We start from the raw sequence: 18,966 nt of genomic DNA on the forward strand, positions 1-18,966 counted from the left end.
GTCCGAAAAAGGCAATTTCCTTTCAGGCCTTTACCACACCCACACAACCACACTCGCTCTCTTTACACACACAGACTGAAAGTCAACACACGCCAGAAATGGTCCTCCACGGCGCCTCGACACCAGCATCCCTTTCTTCCGCTCCTTTTCCCCCTTCCCTTCTCTCCGTTCTTCCTTCCTCTTTACCACTTCTTCCCCTACCTCTATCACCACTACTATCACCACCTTCACCTCACCATCACCACTATCGTCAACTTCGGATAGATAGACGGACTATGTCACCTTCGCCCCGTTCTACCTCACTTAATTATCAGCCTCGTCAGATTTTTGCCTCATCCTGACCAAGTTTTCTCTCCACCGTCCAAACCTCCCAACTTTCATCCATTTTCTCTCTCTCTCTCTCTCTTTCTATATAATTATTCCTCTTAATCTCCCTCCTCCACCCCTTTGGACCGAGTAATCTCCCACGTCACGGTCGTCCCGACTAAATTCCCAACCGAGCATCGCAAAATTCTGACCTCAACCCACTCCCAATCGCTTGCGACCGGTCGACCCGAAAGCAGAAACTAATAAGGGAGAAACAATTCTTGTAAAAAAGAATTAATTCTCCCTTCCATTCTGCCAATTCAACAACCATATCTATACTTCTTACTGTCTACGCCAAAGTCATGGCGTCAGCACCTAACGGTCGCTCCAGCCGGACAGGCAGCACTAAGACGGTCATCATTCTCAAGCTGTCACCTGAACTCTTGAGTCGATTTCCCAGTGATTCTTCGAAGAGCACACCTACCCAGGCCACCGACTCGAACATGAACACCATGAATGCTTCCTCTCCGGTCAAGGAGAAAGAGGGCTCCCCTGCCTCGTCCATGGCGGATGCGCCCGTTCCCCCGTCAGACAACGCTTCGGAAGCGAACTCGACGCCTGCAGGCGCAGGGTCCACGGAGACTCCTCGCCGGAAGGGATTGCCAGGCCCAAAGCCGGGAGCCAAGCGAGGAGCCAACCAGATTGACTCGGCACCCAAGCCTAGAGGGAAGCCCGGCCCGAAAAAGAAGCAAAAACTGTATGTTCTCCAACCCATGCAGGTGCAAGTACAAGTGTGTTAACGCTCAACAGTGACGATGGAACTGTGGAACAACCCAAAATGAACACCGGTCACCGACTCGGACCCAAAGCCAACGCTGGTGCCATTAACGCCGGTCTCCGTGCCCTAGATCGCACCGGTGCCCCTTGTCGCCGGTGGGAGCGCAAGCCCTTGCAATTGAAGAGCTTTACCGGGATCCTCTGGCAGCTACCTAGCTGGCGAGCACCTAAGCCTCCAAAGGTCGAAGAGAACGGTGACTCCAGAGCTGCTGTTCTTGACGCGGCTGAAACCGATAGTAAGGTCAACAACAGTGCCAGCAACGTCCCTAGCGAAAAGAGCAACTCGGGGGATGGCGGTCTTACCCCCGTTCCTCCACCAATGGTCGGAGCATCGTCTCCAGCCATTCCTATGGCTACCTAGCCAGCAGGTTCTCGACGTCGCTTTATTATGCTACTGCGTATCTAATTTCTTCGTGTATATTATTCTTATCTTTCGTTGCCTTTGTTTTCTTTTGTTTTTACCCCTTTGGAAGCGGTCAGGCGTTTGTCTGTTTTGTGATTTGTTTGGCGTCGGTCCACCACCCGGTTGTTCTATCAGTTTCTTGCTCTTGATCGGTGGTGCTTTGTTTTTGGCTCGCTGTTCCTAGGTCTGTTTATGACAGGCTTGACTGGTTCTTGTATCATTAGGGCTATATCCGGAAACCCGGAATTATTTGGGGGGGTTTTCTAGGTGCTTGTCATTTGGGCCGGAATGTACGGAACTGGATTGGAATGCTTTATCAAAAGTGGTTTTTTTTACATTGCTAATCTTGTATGGGTTTGGCGTGGTTGAAATGTTTCTATCATGTCAGTGTATTCTGTAGTGTCGTCTGAATCTGACCTGACTATCTAATGAGACTAGGCTCTAGCATTCATTTTCAGCGTCTGATCTATTCTCATCTATGCAAATGACCATTCTGCGTATATTCACTCTTATTGTTGACGATGATACATGATCTGATTTCCCCGCATGACTTGATGATGGCTGTTGTGACAGTCGTACAGTCGGCTATCCAGGGCTGTATGGATAAATAGGCCTTTTCATTTGTCGTGTTTCCCCTCTTTTACTATTCTTGCTCTTTCTCTTCATCCAGTTTTGTAAGAGTTGATAAGGTGGCTGTTGTCCGTACGAAAACGGTTGCAATCGCAATATCAACCCGGAAGCTCTACAAGAACTGATCAAGAAGGGAAAAGCACTGAAAATCAATTTGATCACGCGATCACAGAGAGATCCATTAGTTCCGGCAGTTGTTGAGTTGGCCCAGACTGAGTGGTGTTGAACAAGATGAGTTCCATTCCATCATCACCACCAGGAGCAACATCATTATCGGCCGGTGGATCTCGAGCAGCTCCTCCGACAGTAACGACTGCGACTCCCTCACCACTCTCCAATCCCCCTCCCAGCTATCTACTCTCCTCCAACCTCCGCCGTTTGTCCTACGCTTCTGCTCTATCGGGCGCCGCGACTACATCTGAGAATACTACTACTGACCGTTTATCGTGGAATCCGCCTGACAACCATCGTCATCATCGTCTTTATCTTCCCCCGCCTTTCCGTCATCAGCTGCAGGACCACAACCACAATCTCCTCCAGAATCCCTTCTCTGACGGCCAGACTTCATTCTCCCCTTTGCTTCTAAATGCCGATATGCAGATGAATTCAGCTGCTTGGAGGTCGGGAATGACGGCGACATACCCTAGCAATAATAATACAACGACGACTACGACCGAACGTCCCCTACCTCCCTACTCTCGAAAATTCGCTAGTTATCCCCCGTACAACAATTATAATAATACATTCCTTCACGGTCCCGGCAGCTTGCACGATCCTTTCAATCCCTCCCCATTTTTCACCCCTTCCTACCTCCAAAACTCAAGCTACGCCGCCCGACTGCAGTCCGACCATCGAGCTCGAATCGCTCGAATCGCATCCGGCGAGAACGATGATATCCCCCTCCCGTCGAATCCTTTTTCAACGCTATCTTCTTCCTCTTCCTCCGCCTCGAGCCATGCGAATTTACCCCGGATTGCTCCATCCCATCGCGGCATGACCCATGAGGTCATCGAGCGAGAACCTCCCAGCATCGACGACCATGTTCCTCCGCTGCCGACTCGATGGAGTGAGACGGATAAGTACCCGACACTGGAGATGATGCATGGGGGTCTGGAGCTTCGGTACACAGGACCGCTCAATAAGCATGAGCATGAAGCAGCTGCGGCGCGTACGGATTATCCGATGCCGCCGCAGTGTGGGATCTATTATTTTGAGGTTACGATTTTGTCGAAACCGAAGGATGGGTATGTTCCCTAGATCCAGTCATTCCAACGCGTCACGAGCTAATTGTTTAGAATGATTGGAATCGGGTTCTCTGGTGGTAAAGCGTCGAACGAGAGACTCCCCGGGTGGGAGACAGACTCGTGGGCCTATCATGGAGATGACGGCAAATCATTCTTTGGAGAGAATCAGGGACAGGGGCGACCGTATGGTCCAACGTTCGGTGTGAATGATACAGTCGGCTGTGGTGTAAACTTTGCCACGGGATGTGCGTTCTTCACCAAGAACGGTGTCTTTCTTGGTATGTATCGTCAACCATAGAACATGGCAAAGTGCTGACATTAGTAGGAAATGCGTTCCGGGAATTGAAAAATATGAAGTTGTATCCGTCAGTAGGGATGAAGAAACATCCTACTGTTCATCTGATCTCCAACTTTGGGCAACAGTCATTCATGTTTGATATTGATGGCATGGTTAAGGTATTGCTATCTTCGAGGAGTTGATGTATATGAAGTTAACTTCAGACAGAGAGAAAAAGCGGCGATATATTCGGATATCAGTCGCACCAGTGCTTCGAATCTCCGTCCCCCATTGGGCGAGGACGCACTTCTTCATGAACTGGTGGCCCAGTTCCTGGCACATGATGGCTACATAGAAACAGCCCGTGCATTTGCTGAAGAAGTGGCATCTGAGACAGCGGCATTGAACGACCATGGAGACCCATTGAAAAAGTACGAAGTGGAAGAGGACCTCGAAGCGATTAACCGGCAGAGTGAGTTCTTTCAATTCTCTCAATCAGCGCAATATATTAACCATTTGCAGAAATCCGGGCAGCTATCCTGGATGGCGATATCGATAAAGCTCTGAAATACACTAATGCCTACTACCCCAAAGTCCTGGAAGACTACCCTCACATTCAATTTAAATTACGATGTCGCAAGTTCTTAGAGATGATGCGTCAATCGAACGATCTGTCGATGGCAGCCGCAGCCAAGCGCAGCAAGTCAGCTTCCAACGGAGTCTCCGACGGTAACGCTGGGTATGGTCAGGAGATGGAAGTGGACGACCAAACGCAAGACGGAGACGGATGGGAAGCCGATGGCATGGATACGGACGATCCAGAAGCAGCAGCCAAGTTCCAGACATTGTTGACGGAGGCCGTGCAGTACGGACAGCAGCTGCGCATGGACTACCTGACCGATGAACGAGGGGGGAACAAAAAAATGTTGGACGACATATTTTCCCTAGTGGCATATCCGGATCCACGACGATCAGTTCACGGACATTATCTGGACCCAGCTGGAAGAGTGGCGGTTGCTGAAGAGCTGAACTCGGTCATTTTAGGTAAGCTCGCTCCACTTCTCTTTGCTTTTTGTGTTTCGCGTCCCTTGCGTTCTTTCGTGCATTGAAAACGATCAACATTTGGGCTTTAGCTGACCACTGTGATGAATAATCACAGTCTCTTTAGGGAAAGCATCGTCGGCGGCGCTGGAGCGAGTTTACCAGCAAACGGAAGCACTGATGAACGAGGTTAGTGACGAAGGGGGTGCGGGGGCGTTTATCAATGTTCGAAATGATATTTTGCTATGATAGGTATCGAGATATTATCAGTCTGTATTTTACTATGAATGTCTACTCCATGCATCATAATATTTCCTTTTCCACAGGCGTCTAACCCGTGTACACCATATGGAACCGGGTGAACCCGCTCAGCATATGTATGTCAGAGCACATACATGTGTTCCTTCTCCTTACGGCTCGCATGGGCAATTCGGTTAATCCGGGGTCACGATGAGAAAGTTTGTCCGTAGTGTTCCTACCCTAGCCGAGATGCAGGGCATGACTGGGGCAAGCGGATCGGGGATGCAGACAGCAGACTTGGGCAGCGGCCAGCACACCGGGTATCTGTCGGGTGAAGATGCCGGTTTCATGAATGCTGACATATTGGGGGCGATTATAAGTAACAACTCAGTTATTTCTAATATTTTGCTGTTGTTTTGTTGTTTTTGTGCCGGAGTCCGATGTTTACTCCGGGGGTGTTTGTATATAGATGTTTGTAACGGGTCCGTATTGCGATGTAATGTATGCAGATTGCATGCCGAAAAGCGTAATTTCAATACAATAATACACTCAGTCACCGTCTTTTGACTTTGCTTAGTTGACTTTCACATCTTCAGTTCTTCCTTCTCCTATTCCTCCCTCGTCTCTCAATTACATTAAGATATTCAATCGCTTCAGCTCTCCACTGCCAACCGGAACTGTCCGATGATCATCTGTCTCATCCGGGATCTGATGCCAGGCCAACTCACGCCTTCTCGCTGGCCAATTCTGACTTGACTGCCCTCCCTTGACCGTGGGAAAAACCCCCGATCGAATGACGCTGCTGCATCGCGTTTTCTGATCCATAGAGAGAAGACTCGGGCCATGGAATACAAATACGAACATCATCACCCGATTGATAATGACGGCAATATACGTTGTTGCTGTGGCCAGCCCGAGTGCGCATTCCTGCGCGAAAACCAGTTGGCGCTGGAGGCTGTTGAGAAGAACCTCGAGACGGCTGCGCGATTGGGACAGGTAAGACACTTTTTTTAATTATAGTAGACCATTTGCATGGAGACTATTGGTATTGTCATTTTGTATCAGTTGGGGGATGATGATATCAGGCAGATCCCTGATCTTTGTTGCCCCTCTTATATACTCCATTCTACGCCCTATATACAGATAGCTTACATGCCGGGGTGGTTTTCACATTGTTGATTTCTTGTCCCCCTCCATTCCTTATATCACTCTGGCAATGTATGGCCCTTCCCAATAAGGACTGATTCGTTATTATTGTTTTTGTTTCTCTCCCCCCAACATCCGTATACATGAGATGCCATGGAGGTCAAGGGGCTACAGTCCTCCGTCCTCTCCCAATGCTTTCCAGTCCGTCTCCATCACGTCATGGCAATGGATTCTGTCTGTTCCTCATCGCTAACCTTCTCCCTACAGGCCCTCCTCCATCGCCATGAGTCCTACATCGCCGAGGCAGAAGAGGACCGTCGCCGGTTACTCGACAACATCGATGCCCTCGAGCGCGAGCGTCGACAAGTCCAGTCTGAGAACTCGCGCATCATCCAGGAGAACAGGAGTCTGGTCGAACAGCTCGATGCACTGAATAACACTGTCGCTGACTCCGACGCGCATGTTAACTCGTTGACGATTGCGTTGGAGAATACCGAGGCCGAGCTGCGCACTGTTAGCGCTAGCGCGGCGCGGGCGGCAGAGCTGGAGGCTCAGCTCAATCGCATGGAAGCCGAACAGTCGCGGTTACAGGAGAGTTTGGTGTCTGCGCGTGAGGATGAGAAGTCTGCTTCGCAGCGGTGGAAGAAGGCCGATTCGACGCTGCGCGAGCTGCAAGAGCAGGTTGTGCGGTTGGAGAAGGAGGCGCGCGAGGAGCGAGAGAGCCATGCAGATCTTGTCCAGCGTATGGAGCGGCAAAGGACCGTCGAGCGGGAGCTGGATGGTGCGGCTGGACGGTTGAAGGGTGCTGCTACAGCGCATCACCAGGTTGGTCGTCAACCTCAGCAGACCAGTGTCGTTTCGCGCTTCGTTAGGGATATCTTGCAGGACAATGCGAATTTGCAGATCGGGATTATGGAGTTGCGAGATATGCTCGAGAGTTCGAATCAGGAGGTGCAGAACCTGCGCGATCAGGTCCTGTCGCATCACCCGCTAAACCATGACGATGGAGATGGAGAGGACCGCAGACCGTCGTCTGAAGCCCAGCCAGCACTAGGAAAGAGATTGAGCCAGGAATTGGACGGGACACCGACACGTGTATCACCAGAGTACCACATCCATCACCACTACCACCCGCCGCCGTCGACACCAAAGAAGGAGAAGCCGAAGCTGGGCCGTCGATTCACCAAGAAGCGACGTTCGCTGGGCAATCCGGCCCTTATGCATTCAGCTCGTCAGCCGTCTGTTTCTTCCACCTCGACCATCCTTTCTCAGACCTCTGTTTCTATTCCTCCGTCATCGCATCGGTGGTCTGCACATTCGTCTGCTACAGAGTCGCTGGCAAGCTCCCCGTATTCAGGATGCCATAACCGTCCAACATCCATCTTTGACCGGATGGAGCGAGGATTCGAGTCATCCCAGCCAACAAGTCCAGAGTTATCTCCTATGTTTAAGGGGGTAGCTCGACCGGGCAAGACTCTTGAACCCCCGTTCCGTGAGGACTCATTCGGCCGCGCCATCGAGGATGAACTTGCGAATCTGGACGCCCTTAACGACCACTGCACAACCGTTCCCGCCATCCCAGAAGAGAGAGAAGACTATACGCAAGAGAACAATCAACGACCCGTGACGCCAGATGGCTACCGCCGCCGTCGACGCGGTTCCCACGATAGTCTGCTGTCTGTGGCAGGCATGGACATCCACACGCCCAGTCGTCGGCGTTCTCGCGCGGGCGGCCCGGGACCAATACCCATTGCCGGGATCCATCGTCACAACTTTCCGTCTGGCGCGGAAGTATACTCGACGCCGCCGGTTATTGCGACAACGACCGTCACGGCCGATCGAGAGGCTCCGTCTAAGAACCCGCACTCCCCGCGCAGCTTGCTGGCATCTGTCTGCCGAAGCCAGGCCCAGACCCAGACTCAGGATACAAATAGCGCACCGGCAGCGGACAACCCACCATCGCGCAAACCATCTATCACCCGACGAGTCGGCGGTTGGGTTCGAGGCCGTTGGGGAACAGTGCCTGTCGCTGCGCCGCCTCAGCCAGGTGAACCTGCATCCCAAACACAGCCACCATCTCCTTCACCAGCCGTGAATGCGCTCACAAGGAACCAGAACAAGGCTAAAGCGGAGTATGTACCTGCGCCTGCCGCAGCGTTCCGGTTCCGGCATCCTGGCGTGAACCAGAAGGGCCCGATTATGGGGTTCCGGCCGTCGTCTCATCCGCCTATCTCTGTGCATGCGGAGGTGGTGGATGAGGGAGCGTTAAGGGAGAGTTTGGCTGAGTAGCTTCTCTTCTTCGTTTTCTTTCTGACTGTACTTTGACTTCACTTTGTATTCTTGTACTCTGACCTGTACTACATTCCGGGCCACTGACGATTTTCTTTTGTTGATATGTATACGACTGTACCGATACTATACCAATATATATAGACTGTTCAATAGCATTTCAATGTTCAATCCTCATCTGAATAACAAAACGACCTTCATCCTTCACCCACCTCACGTGACAAACCCTTCCCGGTAGACCATCACATCCCTTCCCAAAACACTCTAACCATAGAGCACATAGTATCCGAGCACATCCCACCGCACCCAGTTGATTGGTCCTGTTCGGTATTTCCGCCATGAAGGATTACGCTAAGCCTCGGACTAATTTCAAGTTGCCCAATTAGGAGTGGCATGCTTGTCCGCGAACCGCACGATGGCTGGCGCGAGGCTGATTTTGCACTACCCTCAGAGGGACTACTGGGCCGTTCTTTTACTGCAGGGTTGGGTTGGGCTTGTAATCTGAGGATGAGAATTTTGTGATCTTGCTTTTATTTGCTCTTCATGTTCTCTGGGTGATTTTCTGTACCGGTGGTTTGGTTTGCATTGAACATCAGGGGCACGAAACGAAACGGTCGCTACAAAATCACGATGCAATTCAAAAAGAGACACCTCGCTGCTCTCCTCTTCTCCCTCTCCTCTCTTATTCCCACGGCCACTGCTATCGATTGCTACTCGCACAATGGTATGGCACCCTCCCCGTCACCCCCCGAAACCCCCTTCATCCCAATCACCAAAATGAACTAACACTAACGACAAAAAGGTGTCAACGCAAACTCCTCCGAATTCTACAACGCCACCCGCGATGGAGCCTTGATTGCGTGCGGCACAGGCGCGACGACCTGCTGCCTAGAGAGCGAGTACTGCGACGTCGATCTGCTCTGCCATTCTCGTAGTACTGGCGAGTACACAAGGCAGTATTGCACGGATCCGGATTGGCCCGAGGATGCATGTTCGCAGCTTTGTCCTAGTACGTTCCTCTCACTGTGCCTGGGTTACGTTTGCATACGAGAGTTCGTGGGATGGGCTAATGCTAATAATTAATGTACAGGCTACGGCGCCGCCGGTATTGCCTTAACAGCATGCGACAACGCCGGGACGAAATTCTGCTGCGGCCCCAACGCAGACGACTGCTGCAAAGCCGGGAACTATACGCAGATTAACAAGAAGAACGGGCAGATTGTGGCTATCGGAACCAGCACGGTCCCCACGACTACTACCTCGGCTACGCCTACTTCGTCCTCGAATGCGACTACAAGTGGTAGCGGTGCGTCTGCGACGACGACGGCTGCCGATACGAATGCGGCGGATAGCGGCGATGGTCTGACCGAGCAGTCGAAGCTTGGGATCGGGCTTGGTGTTGGTCTTGGTGTTCCGTTTTTGATCGCTGCTGGTGTGGCGCTGTTTCTTTGGAGACGGTCGCTTGCTGCGAAGACGGGTGCCGGTGCGGAGAAGAATACGGGTGCTACTGGGACTGGGGCTGCTGGTGCTGGGGATCCTAATGCCGGCGCGCCGTATGAAGTTGCTGGTTCTGCTGCGCCGCCATATGGACATGGGTTGCACAGGCACAGGTATCGGGGCATGATGTTACTGGGAACCGGAGTAAGGGTGTGCATCAGCTTGAGGCTAATGAGGCGCGGGTGGAGTTGGAGGATGCGAGGGTTCATGAAATGCCGTAGGCGCTTTGCTCTGGGGTAGAAGATATTTCTTTTACATTAATTTGCGATATATTATACTAATACACTAAGCTAATTCGCATAATAAGCTAGAAGAATCGTCTGACGCATCACTCATAATGCCATCACTTTCTTGTAGATAAGGCTACCGGCGGATACTAAACATTTTTATTGGGATCGAGGTTGAATGGAAGAATCCTGTTTGTTTGTCCTCTGGTGGTGATTCGAAGGGTATCCGTTCCACTTTGAAGTTGTTCATTTCTAGACATTATCAGCATCTAAGTTAGAACAGTGGGAGGGGTGAGACATACGGCAAGCATCCAGAAACGCCTGAAACGTCTCTTCATTCCTCAGCGTAGCGGAGATAATGAATTGCTGGAGATTGTATCCCTCAAAGAGCGTAGTTAGGGTTGATTGAAGGAGCGGAATGAGATCTTCATCGTATATCTGCAACACCAATCATTAGCAACGACGACATACCCAATGACCCATGTATAACATAGGGCAAGAAGAAAAGACATACCAAATCCGCCCCAAACGCAACATCAAACCCGTCCTCCCCACCGTCAACCGCCATCTCATTCCCCCACTCCCAAATCCCCGGAACTAACACCTCCTCCCCAATCCCATTCCTGCCCACACAATCCCGTATACTCTCAATAAGCGCCTGTTCGCGATCCGTCGCAACAACCCTCTTCGGACCCAGATATTTCGCGCAGAAAAGTGATACAAAACCCGTCCCCGCACCTAACTCCAGGACCTGTTTTCCTTTGATAAGCGTGTCTGCGATGGATGGTGAGGAGAGGTATGTGCCTAGGTGCAGGGCAGCTTCCCAAGTACGGAAACCCGTTGTGCCGGAGGAAAGGATTAAGCCGCGCGATTCGGACGTTACGACTGTTCGGGGTTCGCATTCGCTTGCAGATGGTGACTGAGAGGGAGGCGATGGGGCAGTGTATTTGATATAACCCAATTGCTGTGCCTGCTGGATCTGCGAGGGCTTCGGAAGTGTAATCAGATCACCCCAGGTTTCTACCAGCTCGTCCATGATTTCCTACAATACGGCACGTCAACTACATTACTTCTACTACCCCTCGCATAAGATCAAACCAGAAACAGAAACAGGGAAATAAGGACGTACATCCTCCTCCGGATCCCTAATCGCATCTTCCAACCTCCCCAGAATCATCTTCAACACGCTCATCCGGTACCCCACCGGCGGTAACGGCCATGCCTGCGGATTATCTTCGTTGAACATGCGCTCGTAGATGGTGGATTGGGTTGTGGGTTGGAGGAGGGTTTTGCCGTCGGGGAGGGGGAGTTTGGGCGCGGGAACTTGTTGGTTGTATTGCGCGATTAGGGTGGGTATTGTGGTATCCATTTTGACTGCTGGTGTTGGAGGTTTGTTTTTGGTGATAACTTTTAGATGAATGGAAAAAGTCCGGGGATTTGATTGGGCGGGGGAATGTATTTCCGATAAGGTAGAACTACATATGGAGTCCGATTTGGTATCGTTCTTATTCTTGCTCGTGTTGTGTTATTTTTCTTTCTCTTATCTTTTGATGGCCTGGTGAGTCCAATGCCACTCGGTATTGATGGGCATTATTAGTGCCGAAGACTTAACGGAGAAGAACGAGCTATATCCGGGACTATGAAATGGAGCTGAAGGTTAAGGTTCCACGTCCTCCTAACAACTCCTTACTCTAATACAGAAACCGGTACTATAAAAGCATAGAGTCTGAATATATATATGTAGCCCGTTTAAAGGGCTGCGCTAACGTGCATAAGATACCCCTCATCATACTCCGCTTGTCCACTCAGGCAACTCAAACAACATGGATGTGCCGAGACTGACTACAGCGACGCAGACCTTGTATAGGGGAGAGCCAGAATGGCTGCTGTTTTGTCCTCAAGAGGAACATATCATTGATTGCGAGGCTCTCAGAAACATATCCCGTTATCTGTTCCGTGTTGCGACTTTCGTGGAAAACCAAGTCTCGTGGGGAGAATAATGAAACATGGATGCGTTCAGACGCAGCCAGAATGAACTCGTCGATCTGTCGAGAAGATGTCTTCTTCGATTGGACTCCCGGCATGACTTCCGTCAAAAGAAAAGTTATTGCTCGTACGCTCGATAAGCATGTCCGGTGGTGGCAGATGGGCGACCTGGAAGACAATTTTGTCTCTTAAACAAGCTCATTGCTTTTTGCTCTCCGATACATCTATAATTTACACCAGAACATAAAAGACGGGTCGAGCTTGGAGCAACTCAAACTTTGCGTTATAGACACGACGCTCTTTCCTCAAACATTTATACGCGATCTGGATTTGATGAATCACGTCCGCAAATTCGATGCTGAGCCCGTTCAATGTGGCTTGGAAGGTATGTGGGAGTTGCGTTTCAGACTGATTATCACTTCGGAGAATACTTCTCGCAGGGGTCTTTGGAGATATCGAACAAGTGTCAAGTGGTCTCTGCAGCATCGCTCTTTGCTCACGATAATTGCAACCTAGCTTGGATGATATCTTTAAGATACAAACACATGTCGAAAGACCGGGCTGGGCCAACGATGTATGTATACTTCGCAGTATTTTATGGCCTAGCGAAAGGTCATTCGAAACCATCTCGGGGGGAACACACCTTCAGATGACTGTGGTTGGTGATATAGCAAGTCTCTTCAATTTCGGATGGAGACTCCCCATGGCAGTTTATTTTGCCGCTTTGATTGTCCAGTATTAAAAACCCGAAAGGCAGAGATATGTCGACATTGATTAATTCTTTGAATACTTCAATTCCGATCAATTTTCTGGTACGTCTTTATTCGTCGACCTCTAGTTAAACAGCCAAAGATCTGATGATCAATGTTTGTTCATAAAGGCAAGGAGAACTTCTGACCCTTCAGAGTATATAATAGTCGACGAGAATGCCATACCAGAGCCAGCACGGGTCAACACAATCTTCAAGGACATGAGGCTTGATATTGGATTCGAAGAAGCACCAGGTTTATGCAAAATCATGGCCTTTTCAAAAAGAAGAGAAATAAAAGAAAGGGCAAGGGAATGCTAATTTTTGAATAGACGCTTTCCCTAGACTCTAAGAAAGCATTGGCAATTTGTACAAAACTTCAGCTCCCCAGAAAGTGTCATGGAGATATGACTCGACAGAAATGTTGAGTGAACATATTGCTTGGAGAATGAAGCGGTCGCCCATGCATTGAACCATGGGTGAGCTCACTGAATTATTTCAGAGCCAGCTATATTGAGATTTTATAGGAAAGCACAGGAAGCAATATCGACAATTAACATGACAGAAGGGCTTGCCGGACATGTGAATCGGAACATGAAGCGAAGGCGCATCCAGTTAACCGTGGACGAAGTCTTGGGATTAACCCACGGTCGATCCAACCCAATGGTTAGGACTGTTCAAGATGACAAGACAGACGTCGTGTGTGATCACATTTGTCAGAGAATGATGGGAGCCCTTTGAAATGACAGTTGGCGAAGTCCTGGGATTATGGGGACGCTGAGCTTGGTGATATCAGAATACAAGGTTTTGTTTGTGCCCGCGCAAGCTATAAATATCACCGCTATTTTGATCCAAAAACGCAAGCGCATGTATTCTCTACAAAGTTTGCAAAAATAGAAAGTCAAGTCGAGATGGGGTTGAACTACGGCCAGGAACGGAAGTTGACACCTGAGGCCAGAATCACGTGCACGCTAACCACATGAGGTTAGCAGATGCCCTAGCCGAGCCCACAGCAGTGCACAACGAATATTCGTTCTATCGCAATCCGGCTGGCTGAGAAAATCGACAGCGAACTTCGACAACCCCCGCGGCCGCCAACAACTTTCCTTTTTCCTTCGTCACTTGTCGACAGATTTCTCGCTGTCAATCACAGAAATCGACAACCATGGCCGACGCTCCCGTTACCCTGCGGACGCGCAAGTTCATCCGCAACCCTCTGCTTGCCCGGAGACAAATGGTCGTGTAAGGCTCTCTTTCTCCTTCTTTTATCGCTTTTTCGATGTTTCCGTCGATCTGGGATGGATGGAATGTGATGTGGATATTTTTTTGTTCGATGGAAATACCGTCAAAATTGCAAGAGGGGGATTTTTTCTTTATCACAGGGGGATAATCACGAAGACAATTCATCAAACTAATAATCCTCTCTAGTGACGTCCTCCACCCCAACCGTGCCAACGTCTCCAAGGATGAGCTCCGCGACAAGCTCGCCGGTCTCTACAAGGCCAACAAGGACGAGGTCTCCGTCTTCGGCTTCCGCACGCAATACGGTGGTGGCAAGAGCACCGGCTTCGCCCTGGTCTACGACTCCGCTGAGGCCCTGAAGAAGTTCGAGCCTCACTACCGTCTCGTCCGTATCGGTGCCGCTACCAAGATCGAGAAGGCCTCCAGACAGCAGCGTATGTTTATCCCGGGATTCGAGATGGTTCAGGACTACGGCTAGGAAACCAGGATCGAGGCTAATACTTTTCTTCTCGACAACAGGCAAGCAACGAAAGAACCGTTCCAAGAAGTTCCGCGGTACCGCCAAGACCAAGGGCCCCAAGAAGAGCAAGGACTAAATGTAATCGCCAACGGACGCTTTCTGGTGATAGTGCTGCTGGTGATTATGGGCGGGGGTTTACTGTGATTATAGGGATTAGGGAATTTGGAAAATGGAAATGGACAACCTTTTTTCTCGTTTCTTCGCGCATTACGGTTTGCACTTGCACACAAAAAGGGATTTTATTAAAAAAAGGAATGGAATGCGGCTTTTCCCGGGGGCGACTGTTGATGACCCTGCTGCTTTGAAACAAACTGAACCCTGTGGTTTTGAATTCGAGGTGGTATTTTGTGTTTGCAAGATGACTTACTTGTTCCACACCCATATTTTATTTCATGGCCGTGGTGATAACAGGGAAAAGAATATCATGATGCTCTACTTATTTCATTGTCTGTCCTTTTTTTTTTTTTTCTTCTGCGCAAGTTCTCATACCAAGTGTATTCTTTCAATTCTTCCATTTCCCCATTTATCCAGATATCTCTTTATCACCAACAGTACCACGGAGTACTATCCCTCCACCATCCGGCCCCCGGCACTAGCACCGGCACCTGCACGCCCTCCCCCGACGCACAAGCACAAGCCCAAGCCCAAGCTCATACCATAACACAGCAGCAACGATTTTAATTTCCCGGTTTTCCCCGTTGACGCTGAGCGACCCCTTCCTTTCCAGTTAGCGTGTATACATAGTACACCGTACATACACCATACATACACCGTACAGTCAGTGCGGTACGGCTAGACCGGACGGTGAAACCGCCGACGAATGGTAGTACTGCATTTCCAACGTCGTAGATCATTATTCATGGGTGTTTTGGTGTTTTGCTGAGGTGAGTAGTTGGGATTTGGATTGGATGTGTTACGGTGGTTTTGGTCTATTGGTTTACTAAGTTACTAGATTCGTAGGGCGTGTATGGAGTAGTGAGCATTTACTCATAACCAACAGAAGAGGGATAATTGGGTTGTTTTTATGTATGGCTTTTTAATTCGATAGACCAACAAATGAAAGAAAACAAGCGCCACCCATCCATGAATCACATAATTAGTTACCCCTGGGGCGTTAACTAGCAAGCCACATAGCCACCCAACTCAAAGCCAAACAACCGAGCCAGAATACATATGGAAGTACAATAGACATAAACGGACAAATGAAAGAACAAAAGAAACCACCCATGAAAACCCGGCTCCTAATAAGCACAAACAAAGGAAAAGAAAACAAACATCAAGTAGCCCTGGGCGAACTCAATAACCCTGAAGAGCCCGCTGCATCTCCGGGTGATAATCCGCCATAGAATCCGACGCCATGAGATTGAACTGTAGTCCGTGCTGGGCGTGGGCATGAGAATCGACCTGCTTCATAGGCGAATATGGAAACCCGTTAACCAGCGTTGTTGCTGAAGAGTCACTTGCTTCGGAATGGGTCCTGCCGCGCTCGCTACCGCTGTTGCTGCCGTTGCTACTGTAGTGGTAGCTATCAGACGGGCTGTAGTCACTGCTGGTACCAATGGATAGTAGACGGCTGTCTCGTGAGAAGGTTCTCATGAATTGTGTATCGGGTGGTGTTTGGAAGTCACCTGCCATTACTGGGTTGACTGTGTCGAGGGCTGGATATGTGCCGTTGGGGATGGTGGGTGTGTTTTGCGATAGAATCGTCGGGACGTAGCCCAAGACCATGTCTTGAGTTCCTGGGTCTGGTTTGATTTGGGTTTCTGGACTTGTGGGGAAGGATTCGTTGGTCATGCTTTGCATCGAGCCACGGTGAGTCGTTGCATCAGTGCATTTCTGCTCCCAAGGGCTTCCGCTGGCTGGGGGGTAAGGCATTCCAGAAGTAACCTCAGGCGAAGGTGTCATCAGTTGCGGCTGTGACGTAGGATTTGGAACGTTTCGATGGGTCCCCTGTCCTGCGAGCATGTAGGAATAGGCTGGTTGGATCAGGGGATTCTCTGTTCCTTGATCCGGAAACGCAGCCTCATTTGTATTCCATCCTCTCTGGTTCCAGGTTATACCGTAGTAATCATTCCAAACGTTTTGTGGTGTACTAGGCAGCACGTGCGCAGCAGCTTGGCCGTTGTATACTGCAGCAGAAGGATCCTCGTAGTTGACACCATGCTCGACGCCGTATGACTGCCGAGGAAACGCAGAGTGCGTGTCGACTGGTCCCATGTAGTAGTTTGGCGACCGCGAATACGGTGAGTACCGTACGTTCGACACTGCAGCCAGCTTCTGGTGCATTTGAGCATACATGTTCACGTTGGGTGGCGAAGGGTTCGCAGCACCACCCACGGCAGGACAATGCATTGATTTGACCTTTGCAAAAGGATACAGGTTAGAATTTACCACCAGTGACAAGAGCAAGTTAACTCACCCTCAAGAAATGGCATCTTGTTTCTTCGCCTGCATTTCGACAGTTCGTGCAAGCCTGTCCGTCTTCGTTTTCGCCACTGCATTTGATCTTTCGCTGTCGGCATCGGGCACACTGATGGTATATGTGAGCTTCATTTCGCGAGATGCTTCCCATGCTAGACATTCTACTTACTGCAAGTCGACTGCGACGTTTGTTCGGGTCCTTGTTCTCTCTTTCTCGAGAAGGGCTGACACGAGAGATGCTTTGCTTCAGGGCGTCTCGTTGCTGTCCATGGCGAGTGGAGCGTCGTGCCGATGGGAAAGGTTCCTTTTTGATATGGTGATTATGATGATGAAGGTTGATTTTCTCGTCTTGGGGCAAGAGCTGGTGAGCCATAGCTTCGTTCAGTGCACCAGTAGACGCAGTCATATCCCTCATCCTAAGAGCCTCATACAAGACACGGAGAATTTAAGATATAAAAAGTAAATATGACAACGATACTTGTCAGGGAAAGCAAGATGTAAAGAAGAATAAGAAGAAGAGAAGAAAGAAAAGTGGGTTATGGGGTTATGAATAACATGCCTCGTGGATTCTGCAAGCATTAAAAGGAGTCCCGGGGTTATGTAGATGCAAAGATTTGAGGCCATGGGAGTCTAGTATGGACTGGATATTGATTCACGCTGATTGTTGATTGTCATTCTTTTTTTTTTTTTTAACCGGTGCCAGCAGACCAGGGCTGCTCAGACTCCACACCATAACCCCATCTGGAATTCCCCCTCAAAACTGGTAAAGTCACTAGTGCATTTTCATACATACAAAAAGAGTGTGATCAGTTTGATACTGCCAGTAATTCCCTGCTGCGCCGTCGTACCAGGGGGGTAAGAAAAGCAAGTATGCAGAATCCCGTGTCGCATCTTATATTCCCAGATCATGTACGGAGAAAGGTTGGAATACCCGACATAGTGCTGGCGGCAGGCCAGACATCCAGAATATCCCGGAATTTTTAGAGGACTTGTTTCACACGAGTAACGTCGTACTGCTTTGCAAGTGACCTGATAATCTTAAGCGGCGTGCAATCGTCCAAAACTGGAACAATTGAAGCTCCCCGCGGAACGCTTTCTAGACCAGCCGTGATAGAGAAAAGGCTCCACTGTGTTTGCTGTTTCTTTGACCGTCTTTTTCTCTCGCGATAGGGATATCCTTCGTTTCTTCGCAGTAGTAAAAGATCTGCCATCAATGCCCAGGTCAAAGTTCCAGATGCTGTTCGTCGCTGCAAAGAAGGCCGCCACCGACTACGTTTGCATGAGTTCCCAGAAAGCATGCATTGATTGGCTACATCCGCGGTGGAATAAACGCGGAAGGCACGATGTTTGCCCTGTTTCTAGGGCGATCCATGGGCCTGACAGCTGCAATTCTCCTGGTTTAGTATCAAACAGACAAGGACCAGCCATTTAGTCTCGGCCGGAGCCTTTTAGCGTGCAGCCGCTAAGCAGGCGACAATGTCGGGCGTTCATGAACCCTATCAGGGCGATCAAGGATAATTCGACGCCGAACAGGAACGGAAGGGGGAAAAAGGAAAAAGCGAAAAGGTACCATACAATCGGGACTTTCCTCCCTTAAAGGGAACCGGGCAAACGAAGGTCTCCAAGACAGCCATTCTGATGTTTCGGGACGTTTGAAAATCTCGTCGCAACAGGGCGATCTTCGTGGTTCGCGTTCAGGTCACCAACTAGTCCCACCAACGCGCAGATGAATCAAGTCCATAACCGAATCAGTTAAGACACATTGACAGAAGTCAGAAATGGACGAGTCACGTTGGGAGTACTCTTGCTCCACCGTAGTGGTGTTTTCATCACTACATATACGAGGCTGGACCGACACATAGAAGGCAAAACAACAATTAGCGAACGAGAGAAAAAAGAAAAGAAGACGGAC

At 49.8% G+C, this 18,966-nt stretch overlaps 7 protein-coding genes across 7 annotated transcripts; 5 read left to right on the forward strand and 2 right to left on the reverse strand.

Moving 5' to 3' along the window:
* Window positions 1-668: 668 nt before the first annotated feature.
* ACHE_70730S (uncharacterized protein) lies at window positions 669-1,504 on the forward strand (the record flags this gene model as incomplete). Its single annotated transcript, XM_043283095.1, has 2 exons — window positions 669-1,063; window positions 1,117-1,504. 2 exons carry the CDS (start codon window positions 669-671, stop codon window positions 1,502-1,504), a joined length of 783 nt encoding a protein of 260 aa, XP_043140409.1.
* Window positions 1,505-2,407: 903 nt separating this feature from the next.
* On the forward strand, window positions 2,408-4,987 carry ACHE_70731S (putative Ran-binding protein (RanBP10); the record flags this gene model as incomplete). The annotated part of the gene is made up of 6 exons (XM_043283096.1): window positions 2,408-3,420; window positions 3,472-3,698; window positions 3,746-3,876; window positions 3,926-4,169; window positions 4,220-4,741; window positions 4,857-4,987. 6 exons carry the CDS (start codon window positions 2,408-2,410, stop codon window positions 4,985-4,987), a joined length of 2,268 nt encoding a protein of 755 aa, XP_043140410.1.
* An 834-nt stretch (window positions 4,988-5,821) lies between these two features.
* ACHE_70732S (uncharacterized protein) lies at window positions 5,822-8,413 on the forward strand (the record flags this gene model as incomplete). Its single annotated transcript, XM_043283098.1, has 2 exons — window positions 5,822-5,974; window positions 6,392-8,413. 2 exons carry the CDS (start codon window positions 5,822-5,824, stop codon window positions 8,411-8,413), a joined length of 2,175 nt encoding a protein of 724 aa, XP_043140411.1.
* A 630-nt stretch (window positions 8,414-9,043) lies between these two features.
* On the forward strand, window positions 9,044-10,150 carry ACHE_70733S (uncharacterized protein; the record flags this gene model as incomplete). Its single annotated transcript, XM_043283099.1, has 3 exons — window positions 9,044-9,137; window positions 9,216-9,422; window positions 9,504-10,150. 3 exons carry the CDS (start codon window positions 9,044-9,046, stop codon window positions 10,148-10,150), a joined length of 948 nt encoding a protein of 315 aa, XP_043140412.1.
* Window positions 10,151-10,273: 123 nt separating this feature from the next.
* ACHE_70734A (protein-lysine N-methyltransferase) lies at window positions 10,274-11,506 on the reverse strand (the record flags this gene model as incomplete). Its single annotated transcript, XM_043283100.1, has 4 exons — window positions 10,274-10,389; window positions 10,440-10,575; window positions 10,652-11,179; window positions 11,267-11,506. The coding sequence occupies 4 exons, from the start codon at window positions 11,504-11,506 to the stop codon at window positions 10,274-10,276; spliced, it is 1,020 nt and encodes a 339-aa protein (XP_043140413.1).
* A 2,530-nt stretch (window positions 11,507-14,036) lies between these two features.
* Window positions 14,037-14,709, forward strand: ACHE_70735S (40S ribosomal protein eS24; the record flags this gene model as incomplete). The annotated part of the gene is made up of 3 exons (XM_043283101.1): window positions 14,037-14,113; window positions 14,300-14,547; window positions 14,633-14,709. The coding sequence occupies 3 exons, from the start codon at window positions 14,037-14,039 to the stop codon at window positions 14,707-14,709; spliced, it is 402 nt and encodes a 133-aa protein (XP_043140414.1).
* Window positions 14,710-15,929: 1,220 nt separating this feature from the next.
* Window positions 15,930-17,469, reverse strand: ACHE_70736A (uncharacterized protein; the record flags this gene model as incomplete). Its single annotated transcript, XM_043283102.1, has 3 exons — window positions 15,930-16,994; window positions 17,053-17,163; window positions 17,224-17,469. The coding sequence occupies 3 exons, from the start codon at window positions 17,467-17,469 to the stop codon at window positions 15,930-15,932; spliced, it is 1,422 nt and encodes a 473-aa protein (XP_043140415.1).
* Between the last annotated feature and the right edge of the window lie 1,497 nt (window positions 17,470-18,966).

Source organism: Aspergillus chevalieri, chromosome 7 (genome assembly GCF_016861735.1).
Source record: "Aspergillus chevalieri M1 DNA, chromosome 7, nearly complete sequence".
In the NCBI taxonomy this organism is placed as follows: domain Eukaryota; kingdom Fungi; phylum Ascomycota; class Eurotiomycetes; order Eurotiales; family Aspergillaceae; genus Aspergillus; species Aspergillus chevalieri.